We start from the raw sequence: 23,009 nt of genomic DNA, 5'->3' as shown, positions 1-23,009 counted from the left end.
GAGGAAAGAACTCCTCAGCGGACAGCAGCAAACCCCTCATTTATGGCTTAGCCATAATGAATACTTCAATTTTATTTACATCAACAACTAAATTTAATGCCACATCAAAAAACAAAATCTAACGCAGACGAAGTCGCAGGCAACAGCTAGTATATATATGACATTTTAAAATTTCTAGCTATTAAAAGATCAAACCTCTCATAACGCACCTTCGTACTAACTAAAGAGCAGAGTGATTTTATTTGGATGATGATACAATTGATGAATTTCTTAATGACAAGGTTGCTTGGAAGCATCCGGCTTCGCTTTCATCTCTCACAAGATAGAAAAATTAATTTTGAAATGTAAAATGTAAATTGTTAATGTTGGAAAAGAGCAACTGCTGAGTTTCTTGCCGGCTTCTTCTCGGTAGAATCTGCCTTCCGAACCGGTGGTAGAGTCACTACACACAGACAGACTTGACGTTTCAAAAGTGCTTATATTAGACTTACTTGAAATAAATGAATTTTGAATTTTGAATTGTTTTTTGAATTTTGATGACAACCAGTATCTTCATTCAGTATCTTCATGATCGTCATCCCATTACCGGCCCACTACATGGCAAGGGTCTCCACTCTCCACCCACAATGAAAAGGGTCTGAGGCCGTAGTCGACCACACTGGCCCAGTACAGCTTGGTGCCCACCACACACTATTGAGAACATTATGAAGATCTCTCAGGCATGCAGGTGTCCTCACGACATTTTAATTGCTACGCACAAAAATAAAACGCACATAACTTTAAGAAAAAGTTAGAGGTGGGTGTGCTGAGATTCGAACTCGGTCCCCAAAAGAGAACTCCAATCCTACTCACTGGGCTATCACCGCTTGTATGTGAGCCCCCTTAAATCATTATTTTACCCCTTTTTAAAACCTACCTATTTGTTGTTATAGCGGCAACAGAAATAAATTATCTGTAAAAATTTTATCTGTCTAACTATCAGGGTTTATTAGATTACATAAGACCATGTATTTTAAGCGTTATCATGGCAACCGCGCACTGGACACAGAAGCATCGGCCGACCACCAGCTCGATGGAGGGATGATATTGTAAAGGCAGTAGGGGGGAACTGGATGCAGCTAACCAGCAATCAGTGGCGTGCTTAGAGGGTATGCAGATGATATGAAATGAAGAAAATCTCCAGTACGAGATATAAATCTCTCACACGCACAATCATACACTCAATCATCGAAACAACAATTTAAGGAGAGCACTGTCGCCTGTAATACAGGTTTTTACCTAAATCAGGGACAGTAGATTTTAAATGGCACCATTACATACATTTATTACCTACACACCAATATAATTTGTGAGGCACGCATTTGTTTGTATAAATATTATAATAACTACTTTACATTTTAAAAACTGTTTGTACCTACATTCTTGTGAATAAATTATTATTATTATTAAATATAAATACTCAAGGGTAGGCTTTTTATAACTCTTACAATGCCTATCCTTAAGTTTCTTATAACTCGTACTAGAGATTTTCCTCATTCTATATCATCTGCATACCCTGTGCATACCCTCTATGCACGCCACTGCCAGCAAATTGCTGGCAGCAATAGACCGCGATGGCGTGCAAATGAAGAGGCCTTAGTCCAGCTGTGGACTGAGATAGGCTGATGATGATGATATATTAAACTCCATGTAGCTCCACTGATATTATAAGCTTTGTGACCTATTAACTGTCAGAAAAAAGTATATCTTAAACTCTATTGAAAATGCATATACTAAACTACAAAGTTTGATACCAGTCGACTAAGTGGGAAGCCAAGAATATGCAATGTTTTACTCAGAGATAGAACAAGGTCTGCTTTTGTTCGTCGACAATACATCACGCAAGTCACCATTCTTTAAATTAACAAAAAAATGTAACAAAACATTGACAGCCTTACTGAAGAGACTAGCCTATGAAGAAACTGAGGCGCTTCTTCAATTTATTTCAATTTTTTTTATTTTTATAAAATATAAATAAATATAGAATGTATATAGACGCACTTAATAACATGTACACACACTCACACAAATACACACGCACACACACACTTACTATAAGGTGTCCACAACATGTATGTATATTACTATGAAATAAACGATTTTTTTTTATAGAGGGACGGACAGACGGACGGACGGACAGCGGAGTTCTAGTAATATCCCGTTCCGCTAAGCTATCAACGCCAGGGTAAAGCGGTGATAGCCTAGTTCGAACCCCGCCACGCGACTTTTCGGACATGTTTAAAAAAAACAAAATTCATTTATTTCAAGTAGGCTTACTTATAAGCACTTTTGAAACTCCAAGTATGTCTGTTTGTAGTGACTCAACCACCGGTTCGTAAAACAGATTCTACCGAAAAAAAAGTCTTAAGAAAATCTAAATATCTATAGGTACGAGTATAACTTGTTTTTACGCTGAAGGAAAATATCGTCAGAAAACTTGTATACTTACTTATATAACGTACGGAATATTTTTTTTTTTACTCGACTACAAGTTCTCATCTGATCGTAAGGGATGATGCCGAAGATGTCTTAGATGGAAGCAATGCAACCTTTAAAAGGTATGATAGTTATATTAAACCTGTACCCCTAGGGCCCTAATCGGTTTAATACAGGATAGCATACCGATACGCTTTATCCCTTGGCGGTATGTTTTTGTTGGTAGTGTCGTAGCTTACCACGACCGAAGCCTCACACCAGACCAGCCAGAGTAAATTCGGAAATTATAAATTGCCAAAATTGCCTCCACAAGGAATCGAACATGGGACCACCCACTTTCAAGATCATACAACTAGCAGTGCTGTGATCTTGTCAGTATCTTGTGGTATCCTTCACAATTTACAATGTGATTGAAATGATAACGCGTTTAAAATAAAATACAAACTGGCCTTTTTCTAGCGGCGGCCATCTTGGACCGATTTTTTGTCAAACGTAGATAAGAACACTCCCGAAACGTCAAAATAGGACCGATCAAAATCGGTTTAACCGTTCGGGCGGTACGATGTTATAGCAAGACACACGCCCACACACACACAACTAAGGTCGAGTAGACCAGAAATACAGAATTTATAAATTCGAAAAAGATTCGAAATTCGAAAAATAAAAGTCGAAAATGGAACCTTATAAGACCGCAGCGATCACCACTGCGCCAGGGTGGTCGTCAAATGTATAAATATAAAACGTTCGTACGAAATTTGTAGATGAAAATTCAATATAATTAACGCAAGGCGTGCCGCGTACAAGGCGGAGCGATTTAGAACACGCCCTCGCTACGACCTACTTCGAAATTACTCGCTCAAAGGACGCTTTTCCATCAAGATTATGTCAATTGCACTATATGACAACCTTACTGGCGCAGTGGTGAGCGCTACGGTTTTAAGTGAGAGGTCCCGGGTTGATACCCGGAAGGGGAAATTTGGATATAATTTGCTGAATTTTGTCTTGTCTACTTTGATGAAAGGCTTTGGCAGTGGCTAGTTACCACACATTTATTTTTGTTTTACATCGTGGGGGAATCCACCTCCGCGCCACGGGCAGGCACAGTTATGTCAGACTCTTACTGACTAAAACCCCTCGGTGTTCAAGGTTCCTAATCACCGCCTGACGACGGAGCCACGGTCACACTTGCGGACACATCCGCGACTCCCTCCAGCGGATATCTGCCGAAGCGAAGTTATCACCCTACCGACAAAGACGTGTCGGTAAACGTGTAGAACCTGATTAGGGGAATGAGTTTAATGTAACTGCCATTTCCTAAACATGTTAGCCCGTTTCCTTCTTAGACTGCGTCATCACCACCAAGAGATGAGATTACAGTCAAGAGCTAACTTGTAGTTGACTAAAAAATTATAGGTAAATGAATTAATGGTATCATTGGTGGTACTGAATCAGAAACTATTTTTCAACATACTTACTCTGCTGCTTGAGCGTTGTTCTTTTTTATCATACTTGCTCCTAATGTTGTTCTTTTGACATAGTTTTAAATCACATAATCCAAAATATATGTGAAATAAAACACGCGTGTTTTCCGTCCTTTTCTGAAAAGACTAGTTTATGCTTTTGCAATATGATTTTGATGGTAATAATGGACTTACCACATTATCGCGTCTATTACTGAATTATTATAATCATCTTCATCACATCAACTCATTACCGACCCACTACAGAGCACGGGTCTCCTCCAACAATGAGTAGGGGCGAAGGCCGTAGTCCTCTACGCTGGCCCAGCACGGATTGGTGGACTCCACACACCTTTGATAATATTATGTACAACTCTCAGGCATGCAGGTTCCTAACGATGTTTTCCTTCGCCGTGGAAACAAGTGATATTTTAATTACTTAACTTAGAAAAGTTAGGGGTGCGTGCTGGGATTCGAAATCAGCCCCCAGACAGTGAAGTCGAGCTTCTACCCAATTCGCTATCACCGCTTCTCTGTATTATTGTACTACAACTTTATTATTGGATGATTTTTTAAAACACCTTTGAAACATCAAGTTATCTGTCGTAATTGCTCTACCACTGCGTGTTTCGGAATGCATATTTTTCTGAAATGAAGACGGCAAGCAACTCATCAGTTGCTAATATCCAACAAAAATATAATCTTTGTCCAGCAAACGTCAATTAAATGAAAGATAATTCAAATGTTATCATGAGGTTACATAATAATCATAAACCGTGTTTTAAAATTACTTTTTTCATAGAAATGTTATATTTTTTAGATTTGACCCCATTTTATTCAAATCGACCGTTTGATATTTAAATCAAAATAACTGAAAAAATATGTCAATAAAATTGGATAATTAATTTATTATTTTGTAGGTGTCAATAGAATTGATTATTTATTACCTTATCTTCACATTAGGGTGAAGAATTATTAATTTCGATAGAGTAACTATTAAGGGAGTTTTTTCATACCGAAGAAAAAACACCTTTGAGAAATAATATTTTCATCAACTTATCAATAGCCTATTAAAGTCCACAGCTGGACTAACGAGGCCTTTAGTTCAGCAGTGGGAAGGGTGCTATACTTTTACAATTCAAAATACTTTTTTTCTTTGCTATGAACAACGGAGTAAGTATCCTACTTTGAATTTATTGAACTTTCTAGAAAGATTCTTAAGTCAGAGTAATTTCCGTAGTAAAGAGGCGTGGACCCGCCCCCAGCATGAGGACAGGGGGGTTGTGGAACAGTTCTGGATTTCTCACTTGGCTGCGGTCGCCGCGGCGCGCGGACATGGCGCGAGTATTGCGCCCACCGAGCCGCACGTGAGTACCTACCCTGCTTTTTATTAAATAACGTATTTCTTTTACCTGCAGCATTTATATATATTTATCCTCTATGATTCAATATTCAAACTTTTTTGGGTTGTGTTGAGAGATTTGGCCGTGGCTAGTAACAAATAATTAAACCGAATTAGGGGTATGAATTTAATCATAACTGCCAAATCCCTAACATGTTAGCCCTCTACCATTTGAGACTTACCATGGGGTAAGATTGTAGTCAGGGACTTTTAACGGAATAGTAAAAAAAAAAATATTTTAATTCCATTTTTTGCCAATATAAAACGATTGATTTTATAAGTGAATATTTATTTATTTGTGTAAATATGGAAAACATAGTATGATTTAAAGTCTATATTTTTCTATTTTTCCGTTTTAGGTGAATAAACAAAAAAAGATTTTTTTTAATAATAATATTCGACCTTTTTTTGGACCGGACCGTCTTCCGAAAAAAATGCAGAGTCTTGTTCTTTTGGTTAACTTTTATAATAAGAGCAAGGGCGCATTGGGGATGAAAATTCGTAACGGATTTCGGAACGCAATGTGTAGTAGATACTTGGTTAATTTTCGATGCGGAACTAAAAGTTAAAACGCACTGCAATTCACTATCTCGCAGTGTGCGTTAACTCGATGGCCTAGTTAATTGTATTTGATGGATTTTTTTTAATAGGTATATACCTATATACCCAATGACCGATTGTGCATTTTATATCCGTTTTGAGAGAGTTCTAATCAAGTTGTATTAAAATTGTGTAATTGTTCTGTTTTTTTTTACCTTGAAAGTATATTAAAATTTTGAGCACTGAATACTCGAAAAAAGTTCTTTTAAAAATCTGGTCGGATATCGGTTCATAAATTGAAAAATAAAAAAAAAGTAGTTTGTTTTTGCACTAGTTTACTCCATTCTTTTTATTTCCCGCTTGGAAATATTGTTTTCAATGCTTAGGAAGTCAGTTTTTAAAAAGGTCTTTTACCAACAATTCAATAAGATTTTTTGAACTTTGAAGTTTTCAAATCGTTTTTGAATTTTTATTGTTTTTGATTTCTCCATTTAAAATTGTATTGAAATGTTGCTTTTTGATTTTTGCATCAAAATATCGTGTCTACCAAATTGTTGTTAAAAACCTTTTCAAAAACTTACTGTCCTTGGTTTTTCCTCTTGCGCAAATTGACGTTATGTTTTTAAGAACGTTCGATATAGTAATTTATTATATTTTTTATACCTACCAACCTAATGTTATTAATATTACCAGTTTGGTTCACTATTTATACTTTTTAAGTTTCCGTACCCAAAGTGTCAAACGGGACCCTATTAATAGGTCTCCAGGTTGTAACTCATGAACATGTTAGACATTTGAAGTTTTCATAGCATTTCTGTTACCGGTATAACTAATGATATTCTGTTATTTCTGTTACCGGTATAACTAATGATGATGAATAAATAATGATAACAGAATAAAATAAATATTTAAGGGCCTCCCACACAAAACACGTGATTTTTTTTTGCTCGGTTTTGATAAAGAATATTCCCAGAATATTGAGTTACATAGTTCGAATACAAAAATTAAATGTTAATAAACTTATATTTAAGTGGGGCTCCTATACAACCAACTGGACTTTTTGTCGCTATTAAACAAAATGGTACGGAACCTACCACGAGTCCGACTCGCATGTGCCCGGTTTTTTAATTCCATTTATTTCCAAAAGGTATTTAGTTTCAGAATAATGATTGTTCTTAGATTTAGTTATTGCCTAAAGGAATTTATAACATAGACAAATAGATAGTTTTCTCTACAACCATGTTTAAAACATAAAAATTTGAGACAGTTGGTATGTAGACTCTACGTAGGTACATTACATTATTTATTTGTCTTAATATCTAAATGAATGAATAAATTCACTTTTATTGCACACCACATAAAAATACAGGATTTTTTTTTAAGAGTTTACACGATGTGTACAATTTGGCGACCATATCGTTACATAGCAATCTCTTCCAGGCGTAAATGGCGTATCTTTTATATTTAGTCGTAAATAGTAGGAATTGAAAATAGGGGTTCAGCTGTTATACATCATGGGCGCCGCGCCGGGCGTACCATTGTCCAACCCTGTCGACCGTTGCGAGGGTGTTAAATCTAGAATACTGAATGTGAACTGGTCTCAAACCAAGTTGTGAAAATCAAGCACTTTCAAAGATATTGAAATATATAAAATTTAATAGAGTCACAGTCATCATCATCAACATCAATTCAAACGATTGACGTCAACTGCTGGACATACTCGTAGGTCTTTCGTAGAGTGTTTAACAATCCACGGTCCTGAGCCGCTTGCCTCCAGCGTCTCCCAGCTACTCGCTTGATGTCGTCTGTCACCTGATGAGTCTGTGTTTCGAATAAATAATACATTTAAGTAAACACCACAATATAAAGATTCGGAAATAAGTTTCAGAAGAAATTTTCATGTACATAAGGGTACTCGATTATTCGCGCTTAAAAGATATTGAAATAAATAAAATTAACAAATATAAAATTATATAAAAGATTTCAGTAGCACCATAACATAACGATTCGGAGATAAGTTTCAGAAGAAATTTTCATGTACATAAAGGTACTCTATTATTCGCGCTTAAAAGATATAAAATCAACAAATATAAAGACTAAATATTACATTTCAATAAACACCACAATATAACGATTCGGAGAAAAGTTTTTACCTACTCTATAGTTCGCGTTTTATGGGCTTCTGGCAAGTGAGAGAAACATCGCCGTTCATGCAAGCAAGATAGGCGTATTAGAATGAACAGAATTTTCTTCAGAAGCTGATTCCATTTAAAATAATATTATAAAAATGTATAGATATTTGTACATTTATATACATATTTGTATTGTACAAGTTTTATATTTTTTATAAAATTATTGTTTTTATTCGCACGCTCATAAGTTTAAAAAAAAATTAGGTTGGCTACTCCAATGCTTGCAAATTCACAAGTAACTTTGTGGATCTTCACATAATGTTAGGCTAAAGTTTATATTACGAAACTAAATATTTTTTCCATATTTTTTCCTTATTGTTGATATTATATTATTTCTTGGCTAAGGATCCGTAGATACGGCCTGGGTAGACACACAGGCTAAAATCTTAACTCATTTATTCAACGCGCGCGAAGTTCTATCTTTTTAAAACGCTTTAAATTAGACTTGAATTTGGTTTTTAGTGCCTTCCGAGGTACGGACGAGAGTTACAGCATTAAATCATAGTAGTATTATTAAAACCCGACCTGTAAACTCAGCATTGGGTAAGAGGAAATTTTTTTACCCCGTAAGAACCGTTTATTTTTCGGGGTAAACTTCTACTCCCCAGCCCATAATCTATCTGTACACAAAAACAATTGGTATTTCTGAGATGTGTAAATGTTTCTTGTACGGATTAATCACGGGTTTACGTTTTCGATCTGGTATCGTTTATAAAAAGTAGCCTGTGCCCATAAAAAACCGGCTGATTGCGAGTGGAACTCGAACACGAAAGGTTCGGTAGGTATATGTAGCACCAGATAACTACGAACTCCCCTTTTATTTCCAATTTTATTAATGTTTTTTTTTATATAGAGGCAATGGAAATACACATTCTGTTTAAATCTATCTATTACGGTTTACGAGATACAGCCCGCTGACAGCGGATGCTTAGTTATATAGAGTCCCGTTGATAGGGAACACTAAGAAACACGTCAATCGTAGCTGCGTGATCGAAGGATAAACCAAAGACAATCACACGTTTGCATTAAAAAAATATTATATTTAGGTTAGTAGGGATTACATAACACAGATCAAATACGGTTGTCGCGATTAAACCGCTTTTATCCAATAGCAATGGAAATATTGAAGTTTACGGGGCAATTTATCAAGCGGAGCTGCAATTTCGGTGTGACAGATTATTGGAATCCAATTTAGAACCGGACTCCGCGTGGCCGTTGTGATGACATAGTGTTTTTCGCGGGAAATCATTGCAGTGCCCATGACAGCTACTCTGGTACTGGAATCGAGTTCCAGTAGGGTTGACACTGCACTAGTTTTATCGAAATTCAAACACGAGCGGATTTACAAAGTGGTTTATTTATTTAATAGCAACTTCAAGACTTTGATTAGTAGATAACGACGCGTAAGACAACTACTTTAACTATCTTTTATCTATCGGTTTTTCTGTATCTTTAGTAACATTATTTTATAGTTATTGTTTTTAATTTTATGAATTTTAATCTAAGAAAAATAAACCATTTCCCATTTTTTGTCTAGTAAAACATTACGGAAAAAAGGTCGAATTAACAGTAAAACTAGAGTGGGAGGCTTTATTCCATAGAGAATAAATAGTTTCTTATTTGGTAGTTTACTAGCTTTCCAGAAATAATTCTTTAAGTTAGTAGCAACTATACCACGGATTTTTGCAGACACTTTCCCTTCCGATCCATTCACTATGGCAAACGCAAGGAGTCAAGCGGGGAAACATTCTTGCTTCCCCTCTTGACTCCTCTTATTCTTTTCCAAAGGCATCGCATTAAATCAAGGTTCGTGACATACATATCTAGTACAAAAACTCACGGGCTCTTATTTATAAGCGACGGTATAAAAATATTACGAGTTAGAGACAACCCTACATCCATTGAACAGCCTGGTCAGCTAAGGGTTGTTCAGTCCGGGGCGCGTACATTTGTCACTTGATCCGCCATGTTGGTAATGGAGAGGCCTCGAAAACGGGATTATTTCTGGTGTATTAATTAAAACCGGACAAAGGTCAAGTGTTTGATCCTTTTAAATTTGATTTTGATTTGTACATTCATGTATAATTACAAAAAATTGATAAAAACATAATGATTTTTAATTTAACGGAGTAGAATATGAATTCGAATTCACTTATCCAGACCAATGTTTAAAAAAGAGGACGAAAGGAAGACATAATGTGACGTGCTCTACTAAGGTAGATTTCTGTTATAATAGGACTATATAAGATTGCTGATTCTTCGGTCTCTAAGGGATTAATGTTTCCTAGCAAGCTAAGTTTGAAAAAAGTTGATATGGAAAATAAAGACGAAGCATTTAATGACTGAATTCCGGTGGCAAGTGGCGACAACGGTGTTGCTATTGGAAATACAATATTATAAATTTGTCGAATTCATTTAATTCTTTATATCGACTTGAATTCATGTACAAGATAAAAATGAACATTAACTAACTAACAATAAAGAAAATATCTTTTTATTCTGTTTTTTTAATTTATTTTATAATACTTACTTATTTTTATATTTTTAAAACATAATTTACACTAGAAAGTAAAGAGAAGATTATTTACGTCATAATCGGTCCATAGGTATAATTTCAACCTCTCAACGCCTCTAGTAGTATTTTTATTTGTCCGTCCAGTTTGTGGCGGCAACCAGACGAGTACTAGGATGTCGCTGAAGACCCCGACGCCGGGCGTCGTCGGCGAACGCGAGACATGGGGGAAGAAGGTGGACTTCCTGCTCTCAGTCATCGGCTTCGCCGTCGACCTCGCCAACGTGTGGCGCTTCCCCTACCTCTGCTACAAAAATGGAGGAGGTGAGTCTCACAATATATGATTTGGTGTATACAACGTGTAACGGAATTAAGAAACAATGTTGAAGGATGCATGAGTTATGCATATTTCCTAAGGATACCCTAAAAAAATATTAAATCAAAAGATATTATATATATTTATTTTTCCATACAAACGAATACAAAACATTCTAAGTGTTTACTTATGACAACCCTATTGACGGTAAAATACCGACACGTGCGTAGTACCTACGCTACGCGACTCATACCTAATATAGTGACGTGATTTTAATTTAGCTTGTGATAATAGGGCTGTATCTGATCTCTTTTAGTAAAAACTATGGCAATGGTTCACTCAAAAACTTAGGTTTATTAGGTTTTCGGTTTCACAGATAAGTGTCAGAGACAGTACATAATATACCTCTAAAGCCTGTGAAGTGTTATTTCGGTTTTCATTTACACGTTGTAGTTTAGAAATCTTATTAATAAGACACTAGAAACTCCCTTTAGCTTTTGTATAGAAAAGTCTTGTCGCTGTCTACGGCTCCCAGCGGCCAAACTACAAAGGCTGGAGTGGAAATACTACGCGCTGGTATTCGTGCATACGCTACGCCGGCAGATAATATAAAGTGAAGCAGAATCTCCCGTACCGGTTATAAAAAACTTAAGCTACCCGCTACTATCTTAGACTGATCACTTACCACCAGGTGAACCAGTTGAGATTGCTGTCAAGGGCTAACTTGTAGTGGAATTATTAAAGATCATCACCCTAAAAATGCCCCTCGGCTGTTTACAGACCTCTTTTGGGAGAGCTTAGAAGAGATTTTCAGAACATAAACCCACTATGCTTCTACAATGCGGGTTGGTGGGAGTTCAATCTCATCACTTTAACCGATTAATGTCTTCTGGTAGACATAGTTCTTTCGTAGGGAGTTCTAAAATCCAACCAACGCTACGCTTACCTGTCACCATTCCAGCACCTGGGGCCCAACGGTGGGAGCGTCCATCGGTTCTCCGAGCTATGTACCCTGCCCATTGCCACTTTAGCATCGCGACTCGTTGAGCTATATCGGTAACTCTAGTTATTTGATAGATCCTCTCATTTCTGATTTGATCACGTAGAGATATTCCTAACATAGCTTTCTCGATAGCTCGCTGAGTTACTCTAGCCTTCTTATGAGGACGATAATAAGCGACCTTCGTTTGGTCGAGTTAGATTTCACTTGATAGTAATAAATGATTGTAGTTTAAGATGGAAGTGGAAACTTTAAAGGCGCACTGTACACCCACTGGCTTCTCCTACCCACAATGGGTGCAAGGGGAATTCATATTTACCCATTTACCCGTACTTACAGTTTATTAAAACAATAGATTTCTACACGGCACTGTAACCGAATTACTTTTTAGATACGCCAGACTTCTATATCTTTATTTCCTTTTCTCACTTGTTAAGTCGGACCTGCCGCGTTAGTCTAGTTGGCATAATCAACGAATAACGAGGTTTTGGGTTTTCTTCCCGGGTGGGAAAAATAATGACCGGAATTAGGACATTGCTGCTATATCTTCAGATAGCAGTTAGTACTGATATCTTTATCTACAGAGATAGGAAAAGAATGGTACAACATTCAATCTGAAGATTTTGGTTTGGATTGATTAATTATTGTTATTAACTTCGCGCCTAAGCTGTCGCGCGTCGTTTATCAAACAATGATAAGTAATAGGTGCATACCTGCAAGTTTCCATAATGTACTCAAAAGTGTGTGAAGTCCACCAATCCGCACTGGACCAGCGTGGTGGACTACGAACTTGACACCTTCTTATTGTGGCAGGAGACCCAGCTCTGTAGTGGGCCCCTAATGGGTTGATATGATGAAGTAACAGTTAAAGCATGCCAAGACGCATTGGAAGGTCTATGCTCTCTTGCATTTAATCGCATTTTTTTGAACAACAAAAATGGCGTGTGGTTTAAATCACTGTATAATATGATTACTTCTGTTACTTTTCGGTATAAAATTCTTTCCCTATTAGTTACTGTTAGTTTTTTTTGCTGCCTACGCAATACCTGCACGTCATTTCAAGGATAATTCTTTCCCCGAATGACGAAAAATAAAATTAATATTTCCTTTATAAAATAACGTTTTGAATTCAAAATAAACAATATATGAGAAGGGGTTTAATCGGAGGGGACCCGTGCCCTAGATGGCCGGTAATAGGTCGATATGATGAAACAATATACAATAAACAATTATAATTGATTAAAACCGCGAATATATAATTTACAATTTTATTTCAGTCACTTATCGAAACCGGGACCACATTATCCGTAGCTAACTACTAAACCAACGAGATAGTACCGTAGTCGGTAATCTAAACAATCTTGTAACAAATAGAATATGTTATTACAGTGTGCAGTGCAGGTATCGTTAGCGTAGGTAGGTATGCAACAAATCTCCAGTACTGTATTCACTTATCCCAGCATTATTACGTTATCCCGACTAAGTCAGTGTGTAAGAGGTGGTGCGGCGAGGTGATGAAACGCCGCCGTGAATGCTAAGTGCCTCTCGCCGCCTCTTGCCGCCTCTTGCCACCTCTTGCGACCACTTACGACCTCTTGCGACCTCTAGCCGCGCTAATTGTCGGCCTGTTTCCGACCTGAGAGAAGTACCTATGCACCTATCTGCTATTATATTCGCTTTATGGGATGTAGTTGTGCTACGTCTACCTATCGCAACGTATATGCACTCGAAAATGTATTACTATACCGTTGCTCTACATACTCGTAGGTACTAAATACGACTATAATTTATAAGCGGTATACTAAATATTTTTGTCAAACAAGCTTGGAAATTTAAGCGTTATTGCACGCCTCATAAGCGAAGCGTTGAGGTAGGTATTACTGTCAGTTTACGCACACCGAGTGATTCTCCAACTTAAAATGTTAATTTTTTTTATATTGCTTTTATAAGTGAATATAAATAGACAAATGTGGAGAAAATACACTATTTTTAACACTCATGATATTTTTAAATCTCTTTTTTATTATTTAAACTAATTAAAAAATTGTTTAAAAAAGTTCTGTCTTGGACGTCCGTGTGTCTGTATATGCGGATCCCGAATCTTGTGGTCACCATAACGAGCGAAATACTTCACTTATCGAGTTGGTTTTTTCTTTATAGGCTTCAGTATTTTGAGGAATAGAAACCTAATACTTTTCACAGTATAATTAGATGTAGTTTCTCAATCTCATTTTTATTGTAATGAATGAGATCACAAGGCGTGCACTTTTGGATTTTCCAATTTTGCATTTGCATCAGCTAACAAAATTGAAAGCTGGACCTAACCTAACTGTTACCTGGAAAATATAAATAAGTTATTGCTAATAAATACGTATAACCTATAAGGTTATTTTTTTTTTAAATCACCAACATAAATAACATTACATTACCTATAAATGACAAAGTGTATTCTTTAATAGCAACTATGCCATAATACGTACGTAATTAGATACTGGGATTTTCTGTCAAGAAGTTAAACCATAGTTGTGGATAGTTTGGTCTTAAACCAGCGTGGGGTTAGGAAAGCATTGCACACCCTCGCTAAGAATCATCAAGTTAACTAGGTACTTCTCCATCATCATCATAATATATCTATTTCTATTTCGCCATGTGATATACTACACTAAGTACTTATACATTATTTATGATTTTTTTTTTAAAGACATATTCATATATAAATAAATATACATACTTCGATATCGATCGAATACTTGTATGATACAGATAAACACCCAGAGACCGAAAAACACTCACGTTTATTACACCCACATTTTCCAGTTGTGGGAATCGAACCCACGGCCTTGGACTCAGGGAGCAGGGTCACTGCCCACTGCGCAAATCGGCTGTCGCTGATCTTTTATTTTCATTCAATCTATAAATATATTATATCTATTTATCAACCTATTCTTTAAGGTCGTCAAAGAATTAAGAACATAAAGAAATCGTGTACGCGACTAATATCGAAGCATCATAAACCACTCGACCTTAGAATGGTTTCTCGAACAAACGGTTAGTCACTTCATACTATTTGGCAGATGACAGTAACTATTTGACCTCCAATGTTCTAAGCATTCTCCGTAAAATGTGAAAATGGGAAAAAGTTTTTGAGCTAGTTCACACAACAACAATCCGCGGGTGTAAAGTGAGACGTGCGCAAGGCGTTATCACTGTTTTTTTTCACAATAAGTGCTTTTTTTTTTTTTATTTCATTTTATTTATTAGGTTTACTTACAAACACTTACACTAATACAACCGTTTTTAAAATTTTAACTATTCTATTTAAGTGTAATGTTTTCTTAAAAGTAAACACAGCATGTGAAAATATATAATAACACCATATCATGAAAAGAAAAGGTATCGTGAATGAGAATATAATAACAAATTATCTCACACACTAAAAAAATAAATCAAGGAAACAGCAAATAAGAGTCAATTGGTCCATGATAAAAATATAAGTGCTGAATGCTTTCATTAGCGTAATCGAAATTGAGTTTCGAAATTCTCACATTGTAGTACCTAGGTGATACACTGTAAGCACTTGTCATACGGACACGCTTGCCCGCAGTACATGTCTAATTGCAGCCGCACCTACACCTAGTGTAGTCTGTAGGGCCCTCGAACCTAACCGCCGGTAACGGGCTTCAGACTGGCTTGAATGCTAATTGAATTGTGGATTGTAGATTGTTTGCAATTTATCAAACCTATATGAATTTAGAATTTCGCTAATTAAACCAGCATAACAATGTAAATGGCGATAAATAAAGCTATGATCCGATCCAACTTTTTATTCTGGGTGAAATGGCGGATGAATCTATACTTAGATATATTATAAATCCGAATGTGTGTTTTTATTTGTTTGTTTGTCCTTACTTTACGCCCTAACTAAGACGACTACTACGACTTTTTATCCCAGGAAAACAAAAGCCAATGAACGTGGTTGAAAAACGCAGGCAATATACTCTATAATTATAGAAAACTAAAATATCTCTAATGAATAAATGGAATTTTAATATTAAATCTACAAAGTTAGAAAACAAAGAAAATAAGTGGCTGTTGTACGCAGACGGAAATGGATAGCTGATCTTGTGTTTCCAACGCATCGGTTGTCTGACTTGCCCGGAAACTGGCCGGAAACCAACCAAATGAGATTTTCTCCTTTGATCTTCCTAATATGACAGCCTGTATTGCCGTGGCCCCGCTCGTGCACGGCATGGATCGTCTCTTGCTCAGGATGTTTGAATAATGATCACGAGGTTCTGTGAGAGGCAGGCAAATTGGTATGCCATATTTATGGTTGGCTAAAATACTGGGTTACTGTCAAAGAGTTCTAAAATCAGCCGTGGAACTCCGCCCACTGCTGGACGGAGTTCCGAAATCCACGGTCCTCCCACTGGCTCGTTAGATATCATCTGTCCACGTCGTCGTAGGCCGAGCAAAGTGTAGTAGGGTCGCTATTCTAGCACCTTGGGTTACCAACATCCGTCGGTTCTCCGACCTATGTGCCCAATTCATTGCCACTTCGTAGACTCGCTGAGCTATGTCAGTAACTCTAGCTCTTCTACGGAAATTCTTATTTCTTTCTATTATAACGCAGATATACTCCTAGCATAGCTCTTCTTTATCGCTTGCTGAGTGGCTCTGAGCCTTCTTATCTTCTTATCAGAAGGCTTTAATTTCTCTCTAATTAATTACTCTCATTATAATATTTACAATTGAAATAAGTTGAATAAGTTCGACTAAGTCACTAAGTTCAAATTTTGAACTTAGAAACTGTTACAACAAATACAACTGTCTTAAAGCCGACCAAGTAGCGAAGTTTCAACAACACTAATTAGGAATATCCTGCCCTTTGTACAACTCAAGTCTTTTGCGTCCAAGAGTCAGTAATTGACAATCAAAAAGCGCCCTTTACGCGACGTCATGAGAAACTTCGTTAGCTACTCGACGTGCAGGAAAATTAGTAACGCTGTAATAGGGGTAATAAGGTAATGGAGGGGGAGGTCATCTGCCGATCGGGCGCCCCCTTGATCTAATTAAATATCAATTCTGCGTAGCAATGTTATCTTTTGAAGTGGCGTCAAAGGGTCACCGGCGGAAATTTGTTTAAGCGCTAGAACGCGTTTATGTCGCTGCCGGTTATAGAGGCTAGAGCAGAGTTAATTCAATTTTAGATAGTTATTACTGGACGCTTTGACGGCGTGATATGCTTGGTTATGGTACTTGTGACCAATTTACGGTAACTTCAGACACTTATTTACTTATGATTTCCTAGTATAAACGTGTTTCGACTGAAGAGTACCATGGTAGAAACATAGTTATTTTTTTCCTGCAGGTCAGGTCTCTTCAGGTCCTTAAAGATTCTACACAAAATACTAACAGTAATATAACTTATAACTGTTAAGTAACTGTTTCTATCCAGTATTTCTCACCCTATGGTCACCCTTTATTTTGTACTCATATTTTCAATCTGTAACGAGTAATTTGGCCTCGTAATTGATTGCGGAGCACTCCATCATTGCGGCGTCCGAACGACTCATGCCATCCGTCACGTCAAGCCTCGGTCACGATGACGCTTTGAGAACCTACGTAATGGAGGCCAATCATTTATTAACACTATGGGTGACATAATACTCACCTACATAGTACCTACGGAAAGTGGGCAACGCGTCATCCACTCGTCGTAGTCTTTTTAATTTTTTTTTAACTTTTTATAAATGATACTTTTTAATGATAATTAAAAATAAATTATTATATACTGCACTCCATATATTTTGACACATATTTTTATTTAGTGGGAGGGGAATCCCTCGTCCTACGTCTACGTCTAAGTATGCATACTTAGATGTGCCACCAAGAGATTCAGCGTTCCGATACGGATAGAATCCGATTAAAGGTATTATTTTATATAACTAAATATATATCTGATAGCACGCGAGATTATCAATCCAAAGCCTAATTTCGTAGCGGAATAAAAAAAATTGTTCTTAGAATCCTATCCCAAATTTTTTCGAATGTCGTAATTAAAAAGCGTCTATCGATACATATTGATATTATATTCAATGTATATATGTATAAAAATCGTTCCAAAAAAGGTGAAATGTCGAAAAAAACATCGCGACCCTTTTTAGAAAACTTCCTAAAAATACCTTAAAAATATTTCAATATATTTCAAGGATTCTCAAAAACTAAAACTGAAATAATGTAAGGTTTCAATTCCATTGTAAGTGGTTTCATACAATATGGAACGTGGGAGGGTGGGAGAGTAGTCGGATTTATTTTATCGTCGTACGCAACAGGTCCAGCGATCAAAGCTTCTTACGACTAAAGTTCCTTAAGACCAAGAGAACTCGAACTTTCAAAGAATAGAGTTTGATTTCTTAAGTACCGACGACTTATGTATCACGGGGTCTTTTAACTTTTTAATATGATTTCTATTGTAAAGTTTTGTGTAACTTGCATCGTGTAATACTTTTTATCCAAGAAAAATATTAGGATAACCTTCCCGAGGAATTTATAAATTATTCTTTTTAGCTTTTGTTACCTTTTTCTAGCTTTCTGTTACCTGTACTGCGTTTCATAACCAAAATTTTAAAGGATACGGATTAAGAAAACTTTTAATGTTGGGCTACTGGCGGTTACCGCGGTCTTTTTTAAAAACTGAAAAAATGCGATAGGGAACTTCCTTCGTTATTATTGTTTTTTCCCCTGAGTTTAAATTACCTATGTCAAGAAAATGTTTAATTACTAGAAGCCTAACATAGAACATAATTATTTCCACTTTGGCGCCTTGAGAGTTAATAAAGCTGTGGGGGAAGATAAAATTTGATCTTTTCCCCTAGTAGAAAAATGTCTCCTACCCATCCTACTTACTAGTCAAGTATTTACTCGTATGTCTGATTGCGACAGGATGATTGCGCAGTCCCTGGATGCTTTTCCGGGATCAATATCTATATATCTATATCTATCTTCAGTAAGCTTATGCTACATATATATTTAAAAATTTCATCAAGTTCGATGCACTGCCGAACAAAGGTAACACACTTCCGTATTTATAATATTAGTAATGGTAACGCTAAGCTGTCGGCGTTCTGGATTTTTCAATCGAAGTCTAGGATAATAAAATCGTCCTGAGCAATCCCCAGCGGGCGGGCTGGATGATTGGGTACTGGGTAGGTATTATGAGATTTCCAACGGAAACGGTCTGTAAGCATTAAATCATTCGCGGGGTCTATGCCGTTCGGAATTCGGAAATGAGTTTATTATACCACGATTGAATTTAATGCGACGATAATCTTAAACAGCGTTAATTTTCTAACCTTTTCTAACTTTATTCTAAAGTTAGGATTTACAGAACAGTATGAAGGTAGTTTTGACAATAAATCGATTGGAAACTCTCCCAAAAAAAAACCATAACGCGCAAGGCCAATCGTTTCTTCTTTTCGACACGTCACATCATTAACTTAGCTAATCATGGTTTACCAACATAGGTATGACTGTTCATTTTGCTAAGGTGCCCACACATTAAGTATTTGAATTTTTAATGTACGCCTACCGAACTTCCGATATCTTGATTCAGCAATCTGGAAGTATATTACATCTAACCGTACGTACTACAGTCCAAAGCGTACAGTTTTGGGCCAGCGTGGTAAACTACGGTCTTAACTCCTTCTCATTGTGGGATACCCGTGCAGTAGGCTGGTAATGGGTTAATATGATGATGGCATTATTTAATAAGCGCATGAAGAAAACCCTAAAAAGTTGGCTGGCAGTCCCTCTGTTACTGTAGATGGTCATTGGCAGGGTTATCTCAAACTTAATATCTATACTTATAATAAAACTGGAAGATTTCTGTACATTTAATATATTTTGAAAATTTTAACCGGGGGATGCTTCATAATCGATACTGATTTTTATTTAATTTTTGTCTGTCTGTCTGTCTGTCCGGGCATCACGTGAAAACTACAGAAGGGATTTAAATAAAATTTGGCATAGTGGTAGCTGGTATTCCGATAAACTGGCCCGATAAACAATAAGTTTCCTCCGGGAAACGGTATGAAATTTTTTATCAATTTAGTTTATAGCTCCGTTAAATTTGAACCGATTTTAATGTTTTTTTTTTTGAAAGTATATAGCTTGAATACTACCAAGCATGTACTGTCTAATTTTAATGGAGATCTTATAAATATTGTCGGAGATAAAGGACATAACTCTTCACAGATAACAGCAAGTTGCACGGCATATAGGACAGAGATCGAATGCATGCGTACCCAGTGGCGTGCATAGAGGGTATGCACAGGGTATGCAGATTATATAAAATTAAGAAAATCTCCAGTACGAGTTATCGCGTAAGTTTCGCGGCGACGACGGGTTGCGAATAATATAGTTTGGAAATAAAACTGGACTTGGTAGGTAGCGCTGCAATTAAGTTTCTAGGTTTTTTTTAATATATTAAATCGATTTAGTGCAGACGAAGTTGCGCGGGTCAGCTGGTAACTTAGTGTTAATGAAATCTGAACAAACTAAGCTTTTCTTTTCTATTCTCAGTACCTTATCATTGAAGCAATTGATTGATTGATTGAGTATAGTACCTTAGCATTGAATTAAGCACTCACAGAATCCTCATTCAGCCATTATTGTTAGCAGTGTACTGTGTCCAAAACAGCAAAACGCCCCGCGCACGTCTTACTTTACACCCGCGGAATGTTGCTAGCTCACAAACTTTTTCCCATTTTCCCATTTTGCGGTGAACGCTTAGAACATTGGAGGTAAAATAATTACTGTCAACTGCTAAATGGCAAGAAGTGACTAACCGTTTGTTCGAGAAACCATTCTAAAGTGGGGTGGTTTCTGATGCTTCAATATTAGTCGTGTACACGGATTCTGTATGTTTTCTGTGCTACTACAATACTGTTTTTTAGTACTACGCAAGTATAAGTGCGGTGAAGAGCAACATTATGTTCGTGGTAAATTGGTGTTGATAGGGTCATCTCCGTAAGCACTTAAATAGCTGGGAGTCTTTAGCGGAAGATCCCTATTTAGCAATTGTCCTCAGTTTCTAGATCAGGTATTACGCAGTACCACTGACTTTAAACATTTTGTAAACGTTGTGAAAATAGGAGATTAGAAAATAATATGTTAATAAAAAGTAAGCATCTTTATTTATTTTTATGATTTAATTAGATTTATTTTTTAATGGTAATTACTTAAGTTTTGGTTTAAAAATTCACAAAAGTTCTTGTTTATTAAAAGACTATAAGCTGATGATTTCGTTGACACGTCCGTTTTTTTTATCATAGAAGATTATAATAATGATATTACATCTCAGTAGAAGATTTGTGTTCAAAAACACTATACATTCTTACAAGATTGAGGATTGCTCAAGATTAACGATGTTGGATACCTAAGATATACTAAATTGCATAAAATATTTCGTAGTTGGGATACATTTGACATATTTTATGCAATTGTCATTTTCCATTCTTTCAAAGATGTTATTTGAGACACAAGAACTCGGATTGAAGGAACTTTCCTTGCACACTCCTTTAAAAGTTCTCGCAGTTATGTTCCATTGTACTGTCTCGAGTTTCATAAAAGCTTGTTCTAAGTAAATGCGAGGCTTAAAAGGCCAATTACCGCACAATTTGCGTCGCCCTCTCTCCACTCTGTCGATATGAAATTATTGCCTTGAGAATTGCGTTCTGAGATCGCTCCCTCGGAATGAAATAGAGTGAAAAATGTCTCCACTTTAAGAGGATTAGCAATCTCGATCGGGACAATACTGTGCTTAAGAATTTTATTGAATTCCTTAGAGCTTTGTAGACGTCTAATTAAGCTATTAATATTGCTAAGAGCTTTATTTAGGACAGCCGATAGGCACAGAGGGCAGTGACCTATGCTATCTGAGTCCAAGGCTATGGGTTCGATTCCTACAACTGGAAGATATTGTGTGTTAACATTCAACGAAATCAACAAAAAATCCGTATATTAGAAGTATAAGGTATATTATTCATTATAAATAAATAAATAAATAAATATACTACGACATTATACACAGATTGCCACCTAGCCCCAAATAAGCGTAGTATATTTATTTATTTAATTATAAGGTAAAAAACAATCTATGCAGTTGCCATTTTTAATTAGAAGTTCCCCGCGACTTTATCTGTGTTAACTAAGGTTTTAACTTATGAATTTACTATAAACTTTTATCTCCTATTTAACGTTTTGGTAATAGAAGGTATTTTTTAAACTGTGAAGCACGTACTTTTTGTTAAACTAATATATAAAGCTGAAGAGTTTGTTTGCTTATTTGAACGCGATGATCTGAACTACTGGTCCGATTTCAAAAATTATTTGTCGAAGAAGACTATGGGCTATAATATATTATCACGTTTAGACCAATAGGAGCATAGCACCAATGAAGAATGTTTCAAAATCGTTTTTTTTTCCTTTTAAGAGTTTCCGCGGCGTGCACTGCGGAATCGGTTAAAGTTTCAATAAAATCATGTACCTATGACAAAGTTCTTTAAGTTTAAAAGTTCTACGTATATAAAGAAAATGAGAACAAAACAAAAACTGTTTGACAAATGTAAAAAATTAAATAATTTTACATTATTTAACTCGACACTGCATTCTCTTACACTATATTCTTTTATATGATACTAGCTGTAGCCCGCGACTCCGTCTGCGTTTGTTTTTGTTTTTCGAAAGACATGTGGCATTCGATTTAGGTGTAATTCCACGCACTTTATGTATCTAGGATAGCTAAGCCTTAAATGATGGGTTTGCTGCCGTCCGCTGAGGAGTTCTATCCTCTATCTCCAATCACAGTCAACAGATCTACACGAAATTTGGGCAAAATTAAACGTACATTATAATCTCTAAAGTACAAAAGTAATTATTTAAATAGGTTATTATTTGACGACGTTATGGTATAAAATCGTCAAACACCTTCTACCCCTCTCTCAAAAGAACCGAGCTTAATTTCGGGATAAAAAGTATCCTATATTAATTCCTATAGAAATATGTGTACAAAGTTTCATGAGGATCGGTTAAGTAGTTTTTGCGTGAAAG

The 23,009-nt window shown here is 36.3% G+C and overlaps 1 protein-coding gene across 1 annotated transcript in view; it reads left to right on the top strand.

The window, feature by feature from the left end:
* Positions 1-5,252: 5,252 nt before the first annotated feature.
* Positions 5,253-23,009, top strand: part of LOC120624507 (sodium-dependent dopamine transporter) — a 30,676-nt gene continuing 12,919 nt past the window's right edge. The window contains exons 1-2 of the mRNA XM_039891094.1: positions 5,253-5,302; positions 10,729-10,905. Of these exons, the coding sequence (XP_039747028.1) occupies positions 10,758-10,905 (148 nt within the window). The 5' untranslated portion in view covers positions 5,253-5,302; positions 10,729-10,757. The remainder of the gene's footprint in view (positions 5,303-10,728; positions 10,906-23,009) is intronic.

Source organism: Pararge aegeria, chromosome 6 (assembly GCF_905163445.1).
Source record: "Pararge aegeria chromosome 6, ilParAegt1.1, whole genome shotgun sequence".
Taxonomy (NCBI): domain Eukaryota; kingdom Metazoa; phylum Arthropoda; class Insecta; order Lepidoptera; family Nymphalidae; genus Pararge; species Pararge aegeria.
This window is presented reverse-complemented; position numbering and strand designations above follow the sequence as displayed.